We start from the raw sequence: 20,028 nt of genomic DNA on the forward strand, positions 1-20,028 counted from the left end.
CGTCGAAACAGTCCATTGAAAAGTTGTCACTTTTTCAGTTTTACGAAACTACGTTGAATTTAGACATCGTCGTTACTTTCCAAGATAAAATTATGTTTTCGAGTCACATTTATTAAAGCGATTAGTGCAATGTGTTACAATTTTACAAATTTTTGTTAATCAAAATATTAAACTGAAACCAGTTGCTTCTTGATATGTCCCACTAAAAACTTTTTAAAATGTTAAACATGCTGTAGGCTCCGTTAACTACCTGGTTGAATTATAAAATTTTATTACAAAAACCTTCTACGGTCCCAAAGATTTTCCTTTTTCATTAACCTCAAAATTGTGCTTTAAATTGATACTAAATCATAATAACGCCAAATACAATTGTGCAAATTTCCTGATTGATCCTACTCCGAATTCGTGAGATTGGGATCCTTGAAGCCTTCTTAAAAGTTGTTTCTAGACATTTTTCTCAGCACCAAAAATCGTAATAAAAATGAAGAAGCACTGTTTTCCTTATCAAAAATAAAGTTTTTCTGAAGGTTACCCAACAAAAAACTTCTGAACCGTTTCATCATTCTCTGAAGAATCTTGAAAATGTATGAGAAATGTCGATAGCTGAAGACTAATCACAGCGGTTTTAAGCTCCTTTTAGGTCCTAGCACTCGGATCAGAATTCATTTTTTGGTTAGCCTTCAGGGTGCTGCGGGAATTGGTCCACTTCGGAAATTTTGTATCCGACTATAATATGCTTGTCTGTCTGAGTCATTGGAAAATCTGCTCACAAAATGAAACCTAAATATTTCCAGACAACGTTCCTTTGTGTGGTCCCTTTACTTAAAATGGCTGTTAGCTAAAAATTTCGAATTTACAACACAATACTGAAATGGAAATTTCAAATTTTCAATCAAAATTATTTCCATCGCAACATTTTTTGATTGCATCGCTGCTGGTTACGTCTCAATTCAACATTTCTAAATTTCCAAATCGTTTGCGACCATAACGTATCCAGTCGAGACTACCACTTTATCTCATAAACTCTATACAAACAAATTCATTCAAAATCAATCTAGTTACACATCAAAAATCGCATTATACACGCGCACTAAGTATGCATTTTTATGATTTGCTGTTCATGCCCACAAATTTCAAAATTGAATAAGAGCTAAAGTATTTACCGTAGTACAACCGAACTGGGAAAGATCGATAGAGCTCAAGAGTCTTCCCCGATCTTCCCCATAATAACATTCATAATAGTATGCGCAGTCCGTGTTGCTAATTCTAAGGGTTTTTTCGATCAAATTTATGGTAGTTGTTTTGAAAATAGGTAACGTACAGTATTGATAAAACTAACCAGAAGATGAAAAATTTAATGTGTTAAGGCAACACACTTCAAGCATTAGTGGTACCCAAAATGGGGTACTGAAACTTGACAGTGTGTCATATAGCTGTTGCATATGTAAACCATTGCATACAAAATAGTACTCTATTTGGCAGCTCTCGACTATGATCACTTTTGCTTGAAGTGCGTTGGTTAAGGTGAATAGATCAGCCAAAGTAGAACTACTCTGCTGTAAAATAATAGGTGTTCCGAAGTTCGGCGCTACATACATTTTGTATCTATATCGCAATTTTGAGGGTGATGAAACAGGAAACATATCGCCTGTTTCGGGGACTTTTGTGTAATGTCAAATGTCTACACTCACCTTCACAAAAGTTTCCAAATTCATTGGATATATCAAGATTACCAGTTGCTGCGGTTGCTTCAACACTTCGCCCATGATGAGAACATATTTTTTACATGATTCTGTTTGCTCAATCCAATTTGACTCGAACAAGCAATATGACAGTCGGTCACTCGCAACGGTAATTTCATTTGCCAGGTACATAACCAAAAAAATTTCTAAGAGTCCGTAGAGCAAACAGCTCACGAACAGTTGCGTTTGAAAAACACTTTCCTTCGAAGCCTAAAATTGAGCTTGTAAAAAATCGGCATATTTAGAGATGGAGATACAATTCTATAGCCCAATTCAGCGCTGGTAAATTTAACAACTTTCAGTTAAATTTATCCGATCGAAAAACTAGTGTCGGAGCTGCAATAAGTTTACCGATTGATAAATTTAACCGAATTTGACCATAGAGTTAACAGGGCCGACTACTTACTAAAGAGCCATCTGTTCATGGCTTTATGGAATCACTCACCTTTGTATGAAAATAAACCGCATTTTGTGTAGTCATTATTTCGATCGATTCACATTGGAGCACTTTTTTTATAAATTAATATGGAACTTTGAACATCTTACGACGTTATTGCAGAAAAACATTTATAAAATTAGTGTTAGATCCAGAGAAATTATTATTTCAAAACAGCACTGCACCAACCACCAAATACGAACAAATTCTCATTTTTAGGTCTTTTTTCTTTTAGGAAAAAAACCCTATTGTGGACACTTCATCTGTCCGTCCGTCTGTCTGTCTGTCTGTCCATGTGTCTGTGTCACTATTCAAAAATGAGACGATAACAGCCTTGATTCAAAATTGCAATTCTACTATGAGCAAATCAACACCAGGCAAATAATAATTATTTGTTATCTGATAACCGATCGCTCGCAGTTGGCATTGCAATTCGAAAATTTGGTAGTTGGTAGCTGACAACCGAACGTAATTTTCGGCAGAGATGTTTACTATTCGAGAACTACGCACCGACTGACGAAATTATTCTACCTGCTTGCCGATTTATAAAACGAAAATTTGGTAGGTGGTAGTTTTGGTAGTTGATAGTTTTGGTAGTTGCCAGCTGAAATTCAAAATTGCAAAGTCACTATGAGCAAATCAACACCAGGCAAATAATAATTATTTGTTATCTGATAACCGATAGCTCACAGTTAACATTGCAATTCTAAAATTTTGTAGTTGGTAGCTGACTGTAAATATTATAATTGACTACCAAACGTAATTTTCGGCAGAGATGTTTACTATTCGAGAGCTGCGCACCAACTGACAAAATTATTCTGCCTGCTTGCCTATTTAAAGCTTGAATTTTTGGTAGTTGACTACCAAACTGGTAGTTGACTACCATGCTGATAGAGAGGTGGTAAAGATGTTAACTGTTTGAGAGCTGCACACCGATTGATGAAATTATTTAGGCTGCTTGCCTATTTATAATTAAATAATTTGGTAGTTGACTACCAAACTGGTAGTTGAATACCAAAATGGTAGTTGAATACTAAATTGGTAGTTGACTACGAAACTGATAGAACGATGGTGGCGATGTTTACTGTTCAACAGCTGGATATCGACTGAAGAAACTATTCTTCCTGCTTGCCTATTTATAACTCACGTATTTGGTAGTTGGTATCTCGAGAAGTGAGAAAATTGAGAGAAAGAAAAAAGACCTCACTAGGCTTATAGCCGGTCTATTCTTGTTGCTCTTATCAACATATTGAAACACAAAAATTATGAGTGAAATTAATTTCTGCAATGGTTTTTTATTAAATTACACTATTTACTGGTTGAAAATCACTTTTTATTTTCTATAAACAATAAATAAAACTTTGTACTAACGAAAATTATAATTTTCTTCTTCTTCCTTTTCTTTTTACTGAGCTTGAACTTTGAGTTGGATGTAAACAGTGTCCGTTTTCGATCTCAGTATACAAAGTTTTATTTATTGTTTATAGAAAATAAAAAATGATTTTCTACCAGTAAATAGTGTAATTTAATAAAAAACCATTGCAGAAATTAATTTCACTCATAATTTTTGTGTTTCAATATGTTGGTAAGTGCAAAAATGAGAATTTATTCGTATTTGGTGGTCGGTGCAGTGTTGTTTTGAAATAATAATTTCTCTGGATCTAACACTAATTTTATAAATGTTTTTCTGCAATAACATCGTAAGATGTTCAAAGTTCCATATTAATTTATTAAATAAGTGCTCCAATGAGAATTGATCGAAATAATGACTACACAAAATGCGGTTTATTTTCATACAAAGGTGAGTGATTCCATAAAGCCAAGAACAGATGGCTCTTTAGTAAGTAGTCGGCCCTCTTTTTGACAGGAACTGGGTTTATGTACATATGCCAAGCTATAAACTGCAACACAAATAATAATGCCACTAGTTGTGATTTGTGCCAAAAATAATTTTGAGAAGCAGGATCTGAAGCTCTCGACTGTTCTGTTTTTGTGGAAAAAGAATGCTTTAAACGGAAATCAAATTCTAAATGCGAGATATCGTTACTCGGTCAAGTTTCGATGTGCTTTTACCAAAACGATCAAATTCTCGACGAATGTTTTACTTTGCGCTGCCGAATTGAGGGATTTCTGGCTTCGACCTTTTTTCGTAAGTTTTTGTTGCTTTTTGTTCTGATTTTTTTCTGTCGTCACTCCTAAGTTCTTCAATTTATTTCCCAACAATCGGTACTCCAAAGAATAATTCAGCATTATGTACCAAACGAGTGCACTGGTATAGTTTATAATGCTGTGCAACACTATCGACAACGATATCAACAAATACGCCAGCCAATAAACAATTTCTGAATCATTCCACGAGAAGCTGATAAAAGCAGGCAAGCCTTTATCGTTGGAAAATATCGGCAGCTTGTAGACAATAAGCAAAACAGCAGTTATAAATATTGCCAAACAATATGGACGAACGAATCCGATAAATTTTTGTAACTTCTTGTTCACTTGCAGGTATTCTCCACGATTTTCAATTGAGTGAACAACGATCGGATCGTTTAAAAATGAGAGGATCTCTTGCTTTCTAAACAGAATGTACAATAATTTCAAGTATACCACCGACGTTATAATTGCAGCCTGTACAGAAAAAATAGCTTCACTTCGATCAGCACATAGAAAAGCGTTTATTGCAAAAAACACTGGCAACAGAGCACCGAACAACGTGTAGAATGTTTTCTTGCCAATTTTACGGTATTCAGATTCCTCGTCACGTTGCCATATTCCGAGTTGGTAGAATATTTTTAAAAATTGTTTAAACGTTTTGTCCATTTGAATCGTAAACATTTTCTTTGAATTTTATTATCGACCGTTACAACACTCTGCTAAATTTATACTGGTAGTACCTATATATTTATCTGCACTTGTTTCTCTAACAAAGTTAAAATACCGATTGGAGCGAGGATTTTTGAATGACAAGCCTTTTAATTAAATGTGGCTTCAGGCTTTGTACACTTGTTCACTTCTGATTTGTACCACGTAAAACAAACGGTCAAGGCCTTTCAAGGTCACTATTTCGCTGGAGTGTTTTATTTTATTTTGAAACAGCTCTGCTTCCAGCTTGACGATAAGAAATATTTAAAGGCTTGCTAGAAGCAGTGTTATGATTTTGATGATTGGATGTGAGTGAGGGGATAAAGTTTTCGAACTAATTTATTTTTTGATCTCACGAACGGGTAAAGCCCGTTTTTCTTCAAAAACCTAAGACTTAGATATCTCCATTAAATATGAATATTTTTTGATGATCCCAACGGATTCCGAAAGAATCATTCAATATCAGTCCGGATTATCTTTTGATGATTCCCGAAAAAGTGTCTAAAAATAACCGCTAACTTCGAGACTGATTTCTCTGGACATTTCATAATTAATTTTGACGATTGGTCGAAAAATGTCAGAATTGACTAACGTTTCTAAGGATTACTCTAAAGATCATAAGACCATGAAGCCTTTAAATGATCTGCAACTATATAATCATGAACCGAAGCGATAGCGGAGGTTCGTGACGCTAGTCGACTCCCTAAGAAAAGAAAACAACCAACGGGAGACTAAGGAACCTATAGGCGAACATTTTAACTTTTCCATACTGAACCAAATCAAAAAAAAATTATGTTCAAACGAAAGTGCTCGTCAATACGAGTTCAACGAGCTATAGATCATTAAAAACGGTGGTCTACATCCGGAGAAAACACCACTTGAAAACCACTTGAAAACCACTTGAAATGAAGAATCTTCACCATTTTCAGCACATTCTCCATATTCGAGTTAATAGAAATGTTTCATGTGGGTTTGATATACGCATCGAACCACTACATCTGTTTGCGAAAACTGCGCTCGCACTTTTGCTAAAACTTATATTAATTCAATCTTAACACTTTTTCATCGGCAAATCAATAAATTTTATTGAAGTTCTTTACTTAATTTCTGTAAATTTAATTAAAACATTTTCATGCACATTTCCAAAAAACACACTTAAAACACTCTTATACGAAGAGTTAAGACTCTTAAAACTTTGACATAAACTAAGTTATGATTGTTCTAGTATTTCTGGAACTACAGAACGAATTTGTGTCGCTTAGCGGATGAAGTTATTCCATATCTAATAAGTTACGACTTGGTAGTATTGTGTTCTAATCTAGCCGAAGAGATAAAGGATAGAGGGACTGTGAGGGCATATCTGAAGAATATTTTTAATTTTCAACTGATCAACAATTTTGAGCTAGTTTATTCCTAAAATTTGGAACCAGTCCTGTATTTAGGTTAGCAATCCATCAAAAACTAAGAGAGGTGGTTTACTCTGAAAGTAATACTCTCATATTAAAAGATCCACTAGTCTCTTATACATCTTACTCGCTGCTCATGATCGAAACATTGTGGTAAACTCAAAAGGAGATACATCCGAAGCAGCTAAAGCTGCTTAACCATCCTCCTAGGTTTCCTTTATGGGACAGATAAATTGCTTGTGAAAACTTTTATACAGACTACAGGATATTCTTGTATTACTGACTCAGTGCAAAAACTTCAGTCTGTATAATCTGCTAGAATCAAAGATTGCGTTTGAACATTTATTCAAAATTAATCCTCCTAATCTAATTTTTGTATAGGACCTTTAATAATTTTACATAATAAGAAATTCAATCTATCATCCCGACGACGATCATCTCGGTAGGTGAATTATTTGTATTAGAATGAGCAATTATACCCTCTCTAACGACTTTTCACATCATGACTCCGCTGAACATTCAAAATAATACGAAAATGGCCAAAAAATCACGAAGATTTTAACTCTTTCTTCGTAAGAAGTTTTACAATAATAGCCGAAGCGCATCGGTACTACCTTGGATTAGCCTATTTAAATTTTCAATGAATAACGGGAAACGTTTAATTGGTAATCATTTATTTAAGATCCGTTCGAAAGTCGCAAAAGATTTTTAAAGACGTAAATTGAATAAATTCGGTTAAACCGTGAACAACCGTCAACTGTATTAATTTGTAAAAGGATCAATTCACTTTTCCCAAAGAAAATGTTTCACTTTAACATTTCTTAAAAGTAAAATAGATAGCGCAAAAAAAAACAATCACAATCGTCACGTGACAACAATCCCACGACATCGATGTTCAGCAAATTACCGAAAAAAATTGATATTTTTTCCATATGAAAGTTTGCAATGTTCGATAAATCCAAATCAGTTTCCATTTGCATGTGAAGTTACGAACATGAACTTTTAAAAATTTTAGCGCTCATAAAAAGCGTACCATTTTTGACACCTTTTGATCTAGTACGTTTAGCACTACCATTTTGACGTACATCAATCAGAAACATTGTTGATGTTTACAAACCACAAAATGGTTCTTTGATGCAATTGGAATTTTGTAAAAGTTGAATCGAAAATCGAATATTTTAATATAAAATGTTTAGTGTTTGATGGTCAAATGTTGTGCAATCGATAGGCCTTATCTTTTCGCAGGTAATTTAATTCGTAAACATGCACTGATCCAAATTTTTATTTTCGAAAAATTGTTTTAGGAAAATGTTGCAGCATCAACTGCTTACATAGATTAGATTATCGCCGGTCCAAACTTTAGAAAACAGATTCTTTTTCTTTGAATCGATGCGTTATGATGATATTGTCTCCGTAAACACGAAATTGAATCGACACAAAGATCTCAACTGTGAAAAAAAAATTTTGGTGCCACACCTTGAGGCTCCGGAAACATCGAGTGACCTAAAATCTTAAATCGGTCCAATGACCTCGGACATGAAAATTTTGTTCTAGGACCCCCCTCAACTTTCATTTTTGAACATTTGTCCCGAAGAGACCAAATCTCTACGACGCCATCTTGTGACCGTACCTACATTAAAGTTGGCACACTGAATTGACACATTTTCCAACTTTTCTCAAAAACGCTTCCGCCGATTTTTTTGATATGTACCTCAATCGATAGGTATTTTTAGCGGCTATCAACGGTAAGACTTGCACAAAAATTCTATGTACCGTTTTTGAGAAAATTGAGAAAAACCACCAAAAAACCACTCTTTGGTGATTTGCGGTGGTTCACATGCCTGTGGCCGCTCTCAAATGTTTTTATTCGGAAGCGCCGACCTCGAAAACCCTTTAGACACAAATTTCACGCCAATCCATTAATTTTACGCGAAATGGCAGCCATTTTCCGTTTCAAAAATTCCGACTTTGAAGCCACCTAGCGGCCAAGCGACGCATAAAAAAAAATTTTGACCTACATTTCCTGAATCAGCATAAAAAGCTCTACCGAAATCAACCGTAAAATCATTAGGTCCGAGGTAGAGCCTCAGTCCTAACCTAGGTCCGAACTCAACTTTTTCCCATCTCGCCACCCCACAAAACACACCTATCTACTTTTTAGATTTTTAGAAAGTACGATGCCCTGCGGGCATCGTGTAATAGATGCCGGGACAGTCATGTATTAAGGCGCAGCGCTGCGCGCTGCGCTTGCAATAAAAATGTTGCATTAAGCGATAGGGGTAGAGGCTTGTTTATCGCTACAAATCAGATAAAGTTATTGAATCTCTTATTGAGTATGATTGTTCTAACAATGCTAAAATGCACTTAAGACTAGAGAATAGGGCCCGTTCATAAATTACGTAACGCAAAAATCAACATTTTTCAGACCCCCCCCCCGGGTCTGTAACGCTAAAAGGGTCAAGTTTGACCCAATTTTGTTAGAACCGTAACGCTTGCCTCATACCCCCCCCTCTAGCGTTACGTAATTTATGAACGGCCCCATAGCACTGCCTTTGGTCTTAGTTTTCGAGAGGAGAAACTGTTCAAATAAAATAAATACCGTAGTTGCTCTTGAAATAATGTTGAAAAATACCTCAGAGACAACGATGGATTCACGTCATAGACTTGAAATCTGATCATCAGATATCTTGAAAATTTCCAATGGAACAGTTGATGGGTGATAACTCGAATAACTTTGCTCGTTCAAGATCCCTAGACTTGAGGTCGGATTCAATTGTCAGCCCTAAATGAGCCCTAAACGTGAAGCTATGATTTAATTAAGAAACACATTGTATATCAACAAAACGCCCATTATGACATGCTTTTTTTCTTAATCATCGGATAACTTTGGTCACTGAGCGGCTCCAAGCTCTGGACCGGTTTCAATCATCAGCCCTAAATGATCCCTAAACGATAGACTATAATTTAAGCAGACGCTTTTTGAATATCGTTGAAAGAGCTAATATGACATGTTTGTGTTTAGAGAAAGCTGAATATCATTGGCGGGATAGCAGCCCTAAACTCAGAATTGGCTTCAATTGTCAGCCCTAAACTAGCCCCAAACGTTAATATATACTTTTAACTAGGAACACTATGAATAACATCCAAAACTGCCAATATGACATGTTTTTTCGAGAAAAAATTGAATAACTATGGTATTTGAGCAGCCCTAAACTCGGGACCGGTTTCAATCGTCAGCCCTAAACTAGCCCCAAATCATAGATTGAGTGGAAAGTCAAAAACCTATTCAGTTTATGACAAAACACTTAAGTGACATGCTTGAAAACTTCAAAACGGTATAACTCACGTAAATCGACAGCCCTAAACTCGGGACCGGTTTTATTCGTCAGCCCTAAACGAGCCCTTTAAAATGAGCCATAACTCGACACAGCCCTAAATGGTGGCGGTGCCAGCGACATGTACCTCTTATATGAAAGCCATTATTTCATTCATATGACAAAAATATGACAGCTACATTTCTACTAGGTCCCACCTTTTGGGCGGGTCAGGTCCCTTGACTGACACTTTTCTAAATGTATTTTTGACGTATCCATAAAAACTTGTCACATTTAATATATTTACTATATTAATGACTCCACGCAAATGACAGTAAAATTTGACAATTTTTTTTTTCTTGGAAACCATTGAGGGTAATTATTTTTGACCACTTTTTGAGCTCTCAATTTTCTTTAAAATTTTCAATTTTCAAGATTTTCAATCAACCTCAAATCATAAATAAAATATGACTCGTTTAGATTACGACCCTCGCTTCGCTCTGGCCGTAAGCTTCCCACTCGTATGAGCTGTCTGTTATTCTGTTTGATTGCCCTTTTGTTACATCAGAGTAGATGCGAAGCTTGTTTTGTGAATGTGGAACGAGGAATTTTTCACAAAATAAAAAAGTGCGATAGATGTTCTTCTCTTACACTTTTGCGTAAAAAAAGGAAGTTCCCCGGTACTTAATATATCTTCACATGGTGACATGGTAATAAATGAACTTAATTAGTTTCTGGTTCATCGTTAAAAATAACTCAGTTTACCAATATTTTCGGTAAATTGGTACCACTCTATAATGGTAAAGGGATTAGAAATATTTGTAAAAGGAGAAATTTATTGGTAGACCGAGCAAAAATAATCCCTCGATTTCCCATTCACAAAACCTTCAATCGTGAATAAAATGTCACGACTCGTGTGATTTACGGCCCTCGCTTCGCTCTGGCCGCAAACTTCACACTCGTAAAATTTTTACAATATTCTCTTTGATTCATTTAATTCCATGTATTTAAAAAAAATCTTCAAAAATTAGAGATAATTGAGATAATTCATCTTATATTGCCTGCAAAAATTTAACTTTTTTATTAAAATTTCTTACACTTTTTAATCAAAGTGTGCTAATTTGATAACAGGCATTTTGCTGGCGTAAGATGTGGTTGTAAAGGGAGTAAAAAACTACCTACTTGATAAATGACAAACAATTTGATAGTCAACTATCAAGTTGTTAGTCAACTATCAAATTTGATAGTCAACTATCAAGTTGTTAGCAAGAGATGTTTACACGTTAGAAGATGGGCATCGAATGATGAAATTATTCTTCCTACTAGTTTCATGCACGTCGAAAACAAACTTATATGATTTACCCACACTACCAAACAAAATCAAATTTCATCGAAGTAATCTTTTTTAATTGAGGCTATGATCAACAGTATAAATTCCCGTTTTTCTCGGATAGCTTCCGGAACCTTAGTCCTACATAGCCCATCTTCGAACTTAGCCTCGGGATTTTAATTCCACGTATTTGAAAAAAAGAATCATCCGAATTGGTTAAAAATTACTCAAGTTATCGTGCCCTCAACGATTTTTTGTTACCCACATTTAACGTTTTTCATACCATTTCATACATTTTCAATCACAGTGAACCTTTTTTTGTTACCCACATTTTTCGGTATTTTCTGGTGTAAGACCCTGACTTTCAGTCAAGGGAATTATAATGATTGTGTAGTAGATCAGTGTTGCCGTGCTTCATATAAAATGTGCGCGAAATTATGAATTTGAAAAATTTGTTTGTTCGCAAAATTTTTGGATCATTTTCGAATTTCAGGTTTCAGGTTTCAATGTGGAATTTGTTTTAGGGTTAGAATGTCCAACAAAATGGTGGAAAGCAGCCATATTAGAAATTCTTTGAATTTTTGTATTTATTGTATTTAGGCCTATATGGCACATACATAGTTGCAGTAAATTGATAATAATAGAGTTTCGTTGACGGATAACTTTTTCCGGCATTTCAAGAAAATAGCGGCCATCTTGAAATTTCGTTTTTTTTAGATATTTTCGGCTCTAGAGAGTTGGGAAAAGTATCGCTTGTACAGTTTCGTTGACGGAAGACTTTTTTCGATATTTCACGATCATGGCGGCCATCTTGAAATTTCGTATTTTTGAGATATTTTCGGCTATACGGCATGTAGATAGTTGGGACAAAGTGTCACTTGTACAGTTTCGATTGCGATTTTTTTTTTCTAGATTTCAAGAAAATTGCGGCCATCTTGTGAAATTTCGTATTTTTGAGATATTTTCGGCTATACTGCATGTAGAGAGTTGGTATAAAGTGTCGCTTGAACAGTTTCGTTGGTGAAAAACTTTTATCGATATTTCCAGAAAATGGCGGCCATCTTGAAATTTCGTATTTCTGAGATATTTTCAGCTATACGGCATGTATAGAGTTGGGATAAAGTGTCGCTTGTACAGTTTCGTTGGTTGAAAACTTTTATCGATATTTCCAGAAAATGGAGGCCACCTTGAAATTTCGTATTTTTTAGATATTTCCTGCTGTACGGCATGTAGAGAGTTAGGATAAAGTGTCGCTTGTACAGTTTCGTTGGTGGAAAACTTTTTTCGATATTTCGAGAAAATTGCGGCCATCTTGAAATTCCGTATGTTTGAGATATTTCCGGCTGTACGGCATGTAGAGAGTTGGGATAAAGTATCGTTTGTACAGTTTCGTTGGTGGAAAACTTTTATCGATATTTTCAGAAAGTGGCGGCCATCTTGAAATTTCGTATTTTCGTAGAGAGTTGGGATAAAGTGTCACTTGTACATTTACTGCATGTTCAACTTAAGAAAACACAATTTTAGATCATTTATCAGAGTTTTAATGTCCATCGACGCACCCGGTGCATTAAGTGATTTCCAGTGTTTGATAACTTGGCGCAAAATATCATAAGTGGAAACAACTTAATTGACTGGGAACATCGATGACTGTTAAAATTCGAAAATGTCTCAAAATGTTCCGAACCAAAAAAAGCCCACTGTAATTGTACGGTATGTAGACTTGGGATAAATTGTCACTTGTAGAGCTTGCTTAACTCTATGTATTACCCAAAACTTCCAAAACAACTGATATCCCACAAAAACCTCAAAGAGGAAAAGGTGACGCTAGTGTAGTAAAAATTAAACTTCCAAAACATTTGATATCGGTTTTGGTGACGCATTCTGCGCCTCCACGTAATCAATTTTTACCAAGAAAATTTTAACAAGAAAATATGTCAACGAGAAGTTTACCGATGAGATTTTACAACGAAAGCTTTACAAAAAAAATGCGTCACAAAGTGGCAGATGATTATTGTCGTATGAGGGGTTTCCTCAGCACCTGCCACTTGTGACGCATTTTTTTTGTAAAGCTTTCGTTGTAAAATCTCCTCGACAAGACTAGTACTGAAAAATTCTACTTTCGTCACTCGTAACGAAAAATACTATTAATAGTCAATTCGCCAAAACTACGAACAACTTAAAAATAAGCCATCAGCGATTTTCGGCGGGTACACAGTAATCGATTCTGGTGACCCTCCTGAGTCATTTGCAACAAAAAAATCCTCGAAATAATTATGTTTTCACGCTGAAAATCATGAGAAAATGGTCTGCACTAGGGTGACCAAAATAGTTTTTATTGCATATCATCAAGAATACGTAACACATCTATCTGAAATTATGGTCATTGGTTGACGTTGCATAACCTGGCCTTTAAAACATTTCGAAATTTTTCGTGCATGTGGTGCAGTAGCTATTTAAGCGGAAATTTTTTTTAACTTTTGCAGAGTGTTTTCAAAAAGTTACAACGATAGACTTCGAAGATATGGGTGTCGTTGCGTAGGTTGAGCTTCAATTTTGATTGAAGTGTACTAACACAAAAAATCTCTAGAATTCTAATTTTCTTCTCGTTTATTTCAATTTTTCTGACTTATAAATAAGACAATTTTAAATCAGGACTGCAGTTACTGCCACCTTACGCTTCAGGAAATTTCATTTAGGGCCTATAAAATGCGAAACAAAACCAACTGATTCAATTGTGTCATATGTTCCTCGGGTGTCTACCGACTTCCCAGTATGGCCAGTGCGGCACTGTATCAAGTGTTTACTAGCATATTATAATCATATTTTGTACGTTGGCCATATGAAAATATGTCAAATTTTTCGTATTCGTGCATTTGTGAAAATTTTTCAAATCCTTCCGATAAGTGGTCATTACATTAAATTACATTCTGAAAAAAGCGACGAACTTCAAATGTAGATTCCAAATTTTGATCGAATGCAATTAAGTTATATCGTTACAAATTTTTGTTCAACAAAATTCAGTGATGAAATTTAGCTGCAACTGTTGCAGTCCAACTAAAAACTTTTCAAAATGTTAAACATACTGTAGGCACCATTCACAACCTGGTTGAAGTAAAAAAATTTATTGTGAAACCTTTCATCTATTGTCCACACCCACCTTCATAAAAGTTTCCAAATTCATTGGATAAATCAAGATGACTAGTTGTTGCGGTTGCTTCAACACTTCGCCCATGATGATAACATATTTTTTACATGATTCTGTTTGCTCAATCCAATTCGACTCAAACAAGCAATATGACAGTCCGTCACTCGCAACGGTAATTTCATTTACCAGGTACATAACCACAAAAATTTCGAAGAGTCCGAAGAGCAAACAACTCACGAACAGGTGGGTTTGAAAAAAACTTTCTTTCGAAGCCTAAAATTAAGCTTAGTCGTTAAAATGCCGACATTATCCGGCATTCTATACATTAGAAGGGTATGCCATCGAATTTCTGGTAAAACTGATATATCATCCCTAAAATCTATAGCCTTGATACATACATAAGCCAAATTGTAAACTGCAACACAAATAACAATGCCGCTGGTTGTGATTTGGGCCAGAAATAATGTTGAGAAAAAGGATCGAAATCGCTCGACGGTTCTGTTTTGCCGAAAAAAAAGATTAAATTTAATCGGAAATCAAGTATTGCATGTGATACATCCTCACTCGATCAAATTTCGATGTGATTTTACCAAAACGATTAAATTCTCGACGAATTTCTTACTGTCTGGTACCGAGGTTTTCTGGCTCCGTACATCTGTCTTGAGTTTTTCTCGTTTTCCGTTTGTATTTTGATTCATCTTTGTTGGCGCTCCCAATTTTTTCAATTTATTTCCCAACAATTGGTACTCGATGGAATAATTCAACATTATGTACCAAATTATTGCAGTAATTAAACTAATTACGGCGGTCAACATAAATAACACCGACACCAACAAGTACGATAACCAGAAAATAATTTCTGAGTTATTCCACGAGAAACTGATAAATCCTGGCAGACCCTTATCGTTGGAAAACATCGGCAATTTTATAACGTCGAGCAAAGCAGCAGTTATAAATAGAGCCAGTAAATATGGACGAACGAATCCCATAAACTTCTTAATTTTTTTATTCGTTTGTTCGTATTCTTCACGATTTTCAATCGAATGAACAATGATCGGATCATTTAAAAAAGTGAGAATTTCCGGTTTCTTGAACAGAAGGTATACAAATTTCACGTATGAAACCCACGTTATAATTCCAGCCTGTACTGAAAAAATAGCTTCATTTCGATCGGCACAGAGAAAAGCATTAGTTGAGAAAAAAAATGGGAGCAAAGCACCGAAAAAAGTGTAGAATAGTCTCTTGACAATTTTACTGATCCCTTCATCCCTTGGCCATATTCCAGGTTGGTAAAATATTTTTATATATTTCAGAAGCGTTTCGTCTATTTGAATCGTAAACATTTTCTTAGAATTTTATTATCGACTGTTTCATCCCTTTCTTTGCTATATTTATACTGATGGTATAAGTGTACATTTGGTGCTCTAACAACACTACTATCTAGTGGATATGGATAACGATTGTGCTAGCTTTTGAATGACAAGCCTTTAAATTAAAAAATATTCACTTTTGACTTCATATACTTGCACACTTGTTAAGTGCTGATTGGTGCCACGTGTTCGAAGAAACGGTCAAGGTTTTCAGCATAATTACATATGAAAAAAAAATCGCGATCTTGTGCAGCTTAATGAATAGTTTGGTCTTAATTTGATTCCTTATCTATAGTGCAGTGGCCGACTTTGTGCAATATTTTGATTCAGCTGTTTGACCAGCTGGTCCATGTAAACAAACAAAGTGAGTTAATCTTATAATCAGGAGTAGATAAAAATGGCAACATTGGTTTGTATATTATCGCTAACAATACAACTAAAGTTAGTTGACATTTCATGCCACGGATATAAAATAAAAGAAGGTAACGAAAGATAGAAAATTATACAAAAAAAATTGCGTCACAAGTTGATTCTTGATCCGTTTTCCACATTCCAAATCTCACTACTATTATTAGAAAACTTGCTAAATCACAGAAATTAGTATAACGATTAATGGAAACAGTTATAAATACTGCCACAGTTCTCAATCTATAGTTCTCATTTCTCAATTGCCATTAAAAAAATTAGTTGAAATTTACCAGATTTTTTTTGCATTTTAAGGGACCTAGACTCGAATCTGAAGCTTAAAATGGCAGGCGCCTGCGAATAGTCACTACGTTATATTTACGCTAATATAGTTGTTTATAATTTATGCATTTATAAATTTCGTGAAGGTGAGATAAGTTAGTATGTAGACAAAAGAAATCAAAAAAGACTGATCTTTTTCTTCTAGAAGAAGTACAACCATATATGAATGAGAGATATATACGACATGTAGAAGAAAAACATAGGCCAAAAAAATCTCAGTTGGTCACACTGATTTTCAGCTAGTGTTACTTGTTAAATTTCATAGTTAAATGAAGCTACGCTAGATGACGCTATATTGTCCCCATACAACACTAGCTCAAAATCAGTCTTACCAACACAGGTTTTTTTGTGCCACGAATATTCAAGTTTGTCGTATATTCATATATGGTACAACCTTTTATTAATTGAAGAAGTTGTGAAAGTTTAATTAATAACTAACTAAAGAAAAAGACGCAAATAAAATTTTGATACTAATATTAGGTTAAAAAAAAATTGTTTTTTGACACAATATTCATGATACCCGCATCTCCCAGTCAGAAATGAGAAACTGATAAGGAAAGTGTAAACAACCGATTGAAAAATTGGTTATTAAAAAAAAATAAAAGACGGTCTTGTGTCTCAAGTGGCAGATGATTGAATCATCATGAGTCACTGGATTCTTTGTCACTTTGCCATATTCCAAGTTAATAAAATAATTTTAAAATTTGTTGGAGCGTTTAAATTGAAAACATTTTCGTTAAATTGTATTTATCGATTGGTAAATGTGCACTGGCGTGCATTAAATATTCATAATTGATTTTCTAACAACACTATAGTGGGTAACGGTTGCGTTACATTTTGAATGACAAGCCTTTCAATTATTTATTTATTGACTTTGGACTTTGTAAACTTGTGCTGATTTGAGCCGCGTAAAGCAAAATGGTCAAGGTGCTTAAAATGCTTATGATTCATAATGAAGAAAAAGTTCGTCAATATTTGTACGATCCAGCTGATTCAACACAGCAAGTTCTTTAGAAACATGTACCAGTCTCCGAACATGTGCCAGTAATCGGACACATATTGTTCTGTCATTGATAAAAGTTTTTATACGACCGGAGACTGGAACGCTTTCCCTACTTTTTTATGAGAAAATTTTGTTCGAAAATGTTCTAGCGAACTTGCTGAGTTGAACCAGCTGGGTTCTGAAACAGGGCTTGAAAGTTCCCAAAAATCAAGTCCTGCTTGTCCGAGGCATTTTAATGATGATAGCTCCAACAGTTTCTGATCAATCGAATATTTTCAATGAGGTGAATGCATTTATTGAATTGAAAACAGGCTTGCTTATATCGTAGAACAAATGTTATATTTAATAAAGTGAATAAAATAACCCAGAATGTCTGTTCTCATTGTTTTTTCATTGAAATTGTTTCAAAATGTTGAACATGCTGTAAGCTCCATTAATAATCTGAGATGAAAACATCCAATTGAAGAAAGCCTCAAATTCAAAGCCTTTCGCTCACCTTCACAAACGTATCCAAGTTCATTGGATATATCAACACAACAAGTTGTTGTGGCTGCTTCAACGCTTCTCCCATGATGAGAACATATTTCTTACATGATTCAGTTTGCTCAATCCAATTTGACTCAAATAAACAGTAAGATAGTCCATCGCTCGCAACGGTAATGTCGCCTGCCAGGTACGTGACCAAAAAAATATCAAACATTCCATAGAGTAGCATAGTGACATGCATTTCTGTCTGAACAATATTCTCCTGCAAAGCCTAGATTGAGCTGAAATGAGAGTTGATCATTTTTATGACTTTATTCAGTAGTTCTCACAATAACTAAGTTGTAAACTGCAACACAAATAATAACACCAGTTGTTGTGATTTGGCCCAAAAACAATGTTGAGAAATGGGATCTGAATCGTTGGATTTTTCTGTTTTTGTCGAAAAAGAGATAGTTTCAATTTAATCAAAAATCAACTTTTGAATATGACACGTCAGTACTCGTTCAAGTTTCGATGTGCTTTTACCAGAACAATTAAAATTTTCCACGAATTTTTTACTTTCTCGTGACGAGGTCTTCTGGCTCCGTATTATTTTCATGAATTTCTTTTGTCCCTCGTTTTTGTCCTGATTCGTGACCGTTGTCACTCCTAAACTTTTCAATTTATTTCCCAACAATTGGTACTCCACAGAGTAATTGAACATTATGTACCAAATGAGAACTGTCATAAAATTTACTACGCAGTATAAGACCTGTGATAGCGTTACGAAAAAATACGCTAACCAATAAATAATTGCTGAATCGTTCCACGAGAAGCTAATAAAAATAGGCAAGCTTTTATCGGCGGAAAATGTTGGTAACTTGATAATAATGAGCGAAACAGTAGTTATAGGTATCGTTAAGCAATATGGACGTACAAATCCCATAAATTTTCCAATCTTTTTGCTTGCCTGCCCAAATTCATCAAGATTTTCAATTGAATGAACAACGATTGGATCATTTAAAAATGTGAGGATTTCTTGTTTCTTGAACAGAAGGTACAACAATTTCACGTATATAATCGCCGCTACAATTGCAGCCTGTGTTAAAAAAATAGATTCGTTTCGATCGACACATAGAAATATGTTGGTTGCAAAGAATATCGGGAACAAAGCACCGAAAAAAGTGTAGAATAATTTCTTCGCAATTTTGCGGTAATTGGATTCTTCATCCCTTCGCCAAATTCCAATTTGGTAGAATAATTGTAGAATTTTCTGGATTGTTTTGTCCATTTGAATTGAATACATTTTCTCTAAATTATGTTGTTGACCGTTACAATCCTTTGCTAAATATATACTGTTGGTACAACATACACTTGAAAAATATCAAACTTCACTGAAAACGATTCTAGTACCATTTAAATGACAAACATTTCAATTAAATGTATATTGAGCGTTGCCACGTGTACACAACATACAGTAGTGAAGTATAATTTGTAGCTTAATGTGAGAACGGGAGTAAAATTTTCACAGCCAGTCGATTCACTACCGGCTGAACTCAATATTTTTTATCGCATACGCGGTGTGATTCCCCGAAAAAATTATTCACCTAGGATATATAAACAAACATTATACTTCTGTAAATTGTCAAAGTGTCATTCGCATATCTTGTTGTCTCGTTTTCGCTTATACGATAATATATATTATGCACCTGTTGCCAAGATTGATATTTTGACGTGTTGGACATTATTGCCCTAGCCGAAGGCGTGGGCCATAATGCCTACACGTCAAAATAACAGTCTGGCAATAGGTGCATATCAAATTTTATCTGTCGAGAACAGATATATCGAGATAAACAAAAACTCCCTAGAGGGATAAGCTCGAGATTATCGTTCTAGACAGATAAAAAAGAATATGCACGTATGACAAGCCGTCTCGCCAAGCCTCGACCGCTTTGTCATACGTGCATAATATTTATTTGTAGAATGAATTGAAATAAAATTTTCCTTTTTATATTTATTTTGATCTGTACAGTTAAATCGAGCGATGAACCTTACTGAGAATTCGGACTTTAGGTTCGGGTATTGCTAAAAAAAAGTTTATTCGGTCAGTATCTTCGATTGGCTGAACTTGATGAATGTTTTCTTGTTCGATTTGAATGACATTAATTTATTTATTGCATTGCGGTCGTTGCACTCGTATTTTGTGTAATA

General features: G+C 34.9%; 2 protein-coding genes across 3 annotated transcripts in view; one reads left to right on the forward strand and one right to left on the reverse strand.

The window, feature by feature from the left end:
* The window catches only part of LOC119075071 (putative odorant receptor 71a), a 190,260-nt gene that overhangs the window by 58,881 nt on the left and 111,351 nt on the right, over nucleotides 1–20,028 (forward strand). The gene's annotated exons all lie outside the window — the stretch shown is intronic.
* LOC119071480 (odorant receptor 94a-like) lies at nucleotides 197–18,492 on the reverse strand. 2 transcript variants are annotated; one of them, XM_037176366.1, is made up of 4 exons: nucleotides 4,226–5,010; nucleotides 4,063–4,162; nucleotides 1,692–1,952; nucleotides 197–250 (listed from the first exon to the last, which is right to left on the reverse strand). In XM_037176366.1, exons 1-4 carry the CDS (start codon nucleotides 5,008–5,010, stop codon nucleotides 203–205), a joined length of 1,194 nt encoding a protein of 397 aa, XP_037032261.1. In that variant the 3' UTR covers nucleotides 197–202. The 2 variants fall into 2 exon arrangements, 1 of the variants encoding a protein (XP_037032261.1); XR_005086680.1 differs by lacking the exons at nucleotides 197–250; nucleotides 4,063–4,162; nucleotides 4,226–5,010 and adding exons at nucleotides 14,631–14,730; nucleotides 18,338–18,492 and having other exon boundaries at nucleotides 1,831–1,952.

This window comes from Bradysia coprophila, chromosome II, assembly GCF_014529535.1.
Source record: "Bradysia coprophila strain Holo2 chromosome II, BU_Bcop_v1, whole genome shotgun sequence".
Classification (NCBI taxonomy): domain Eukaryota; kingdom Metazoa; phylum Arthropoda; class Insecta; order Diptera; family Sciaridae; genus Bradysia; species Bradysia coprophila.

What these genes read in the sequence shown, in the direction of transcription:
- LOC119071480 (XM_037176366.1), bottom strand. Translation starts at nt 5,010, where the DNA reads ATGTTTACGATTCAAATGGACAAAACGTTTAAACAATTTTTAAAAATA. An exon ending in CAGTTTATAGCTTGGCATAT is followed by an intron (nt 1,953 to 4,062) that starts GTACATAAACCC and finishes GCTCAATTTTAG; the next exon opens with GCTTCGAAGGAAAGTGTTTT. An exon ending in ATTTGGAAACTTTTGTGAAG is followed by an intron (nt 251 to 1,691) that starts GTGAGTGTAGAC and finishes TAATTCAACCAG; the next exon opens with GTAGTTAACGGAGCCTACAG.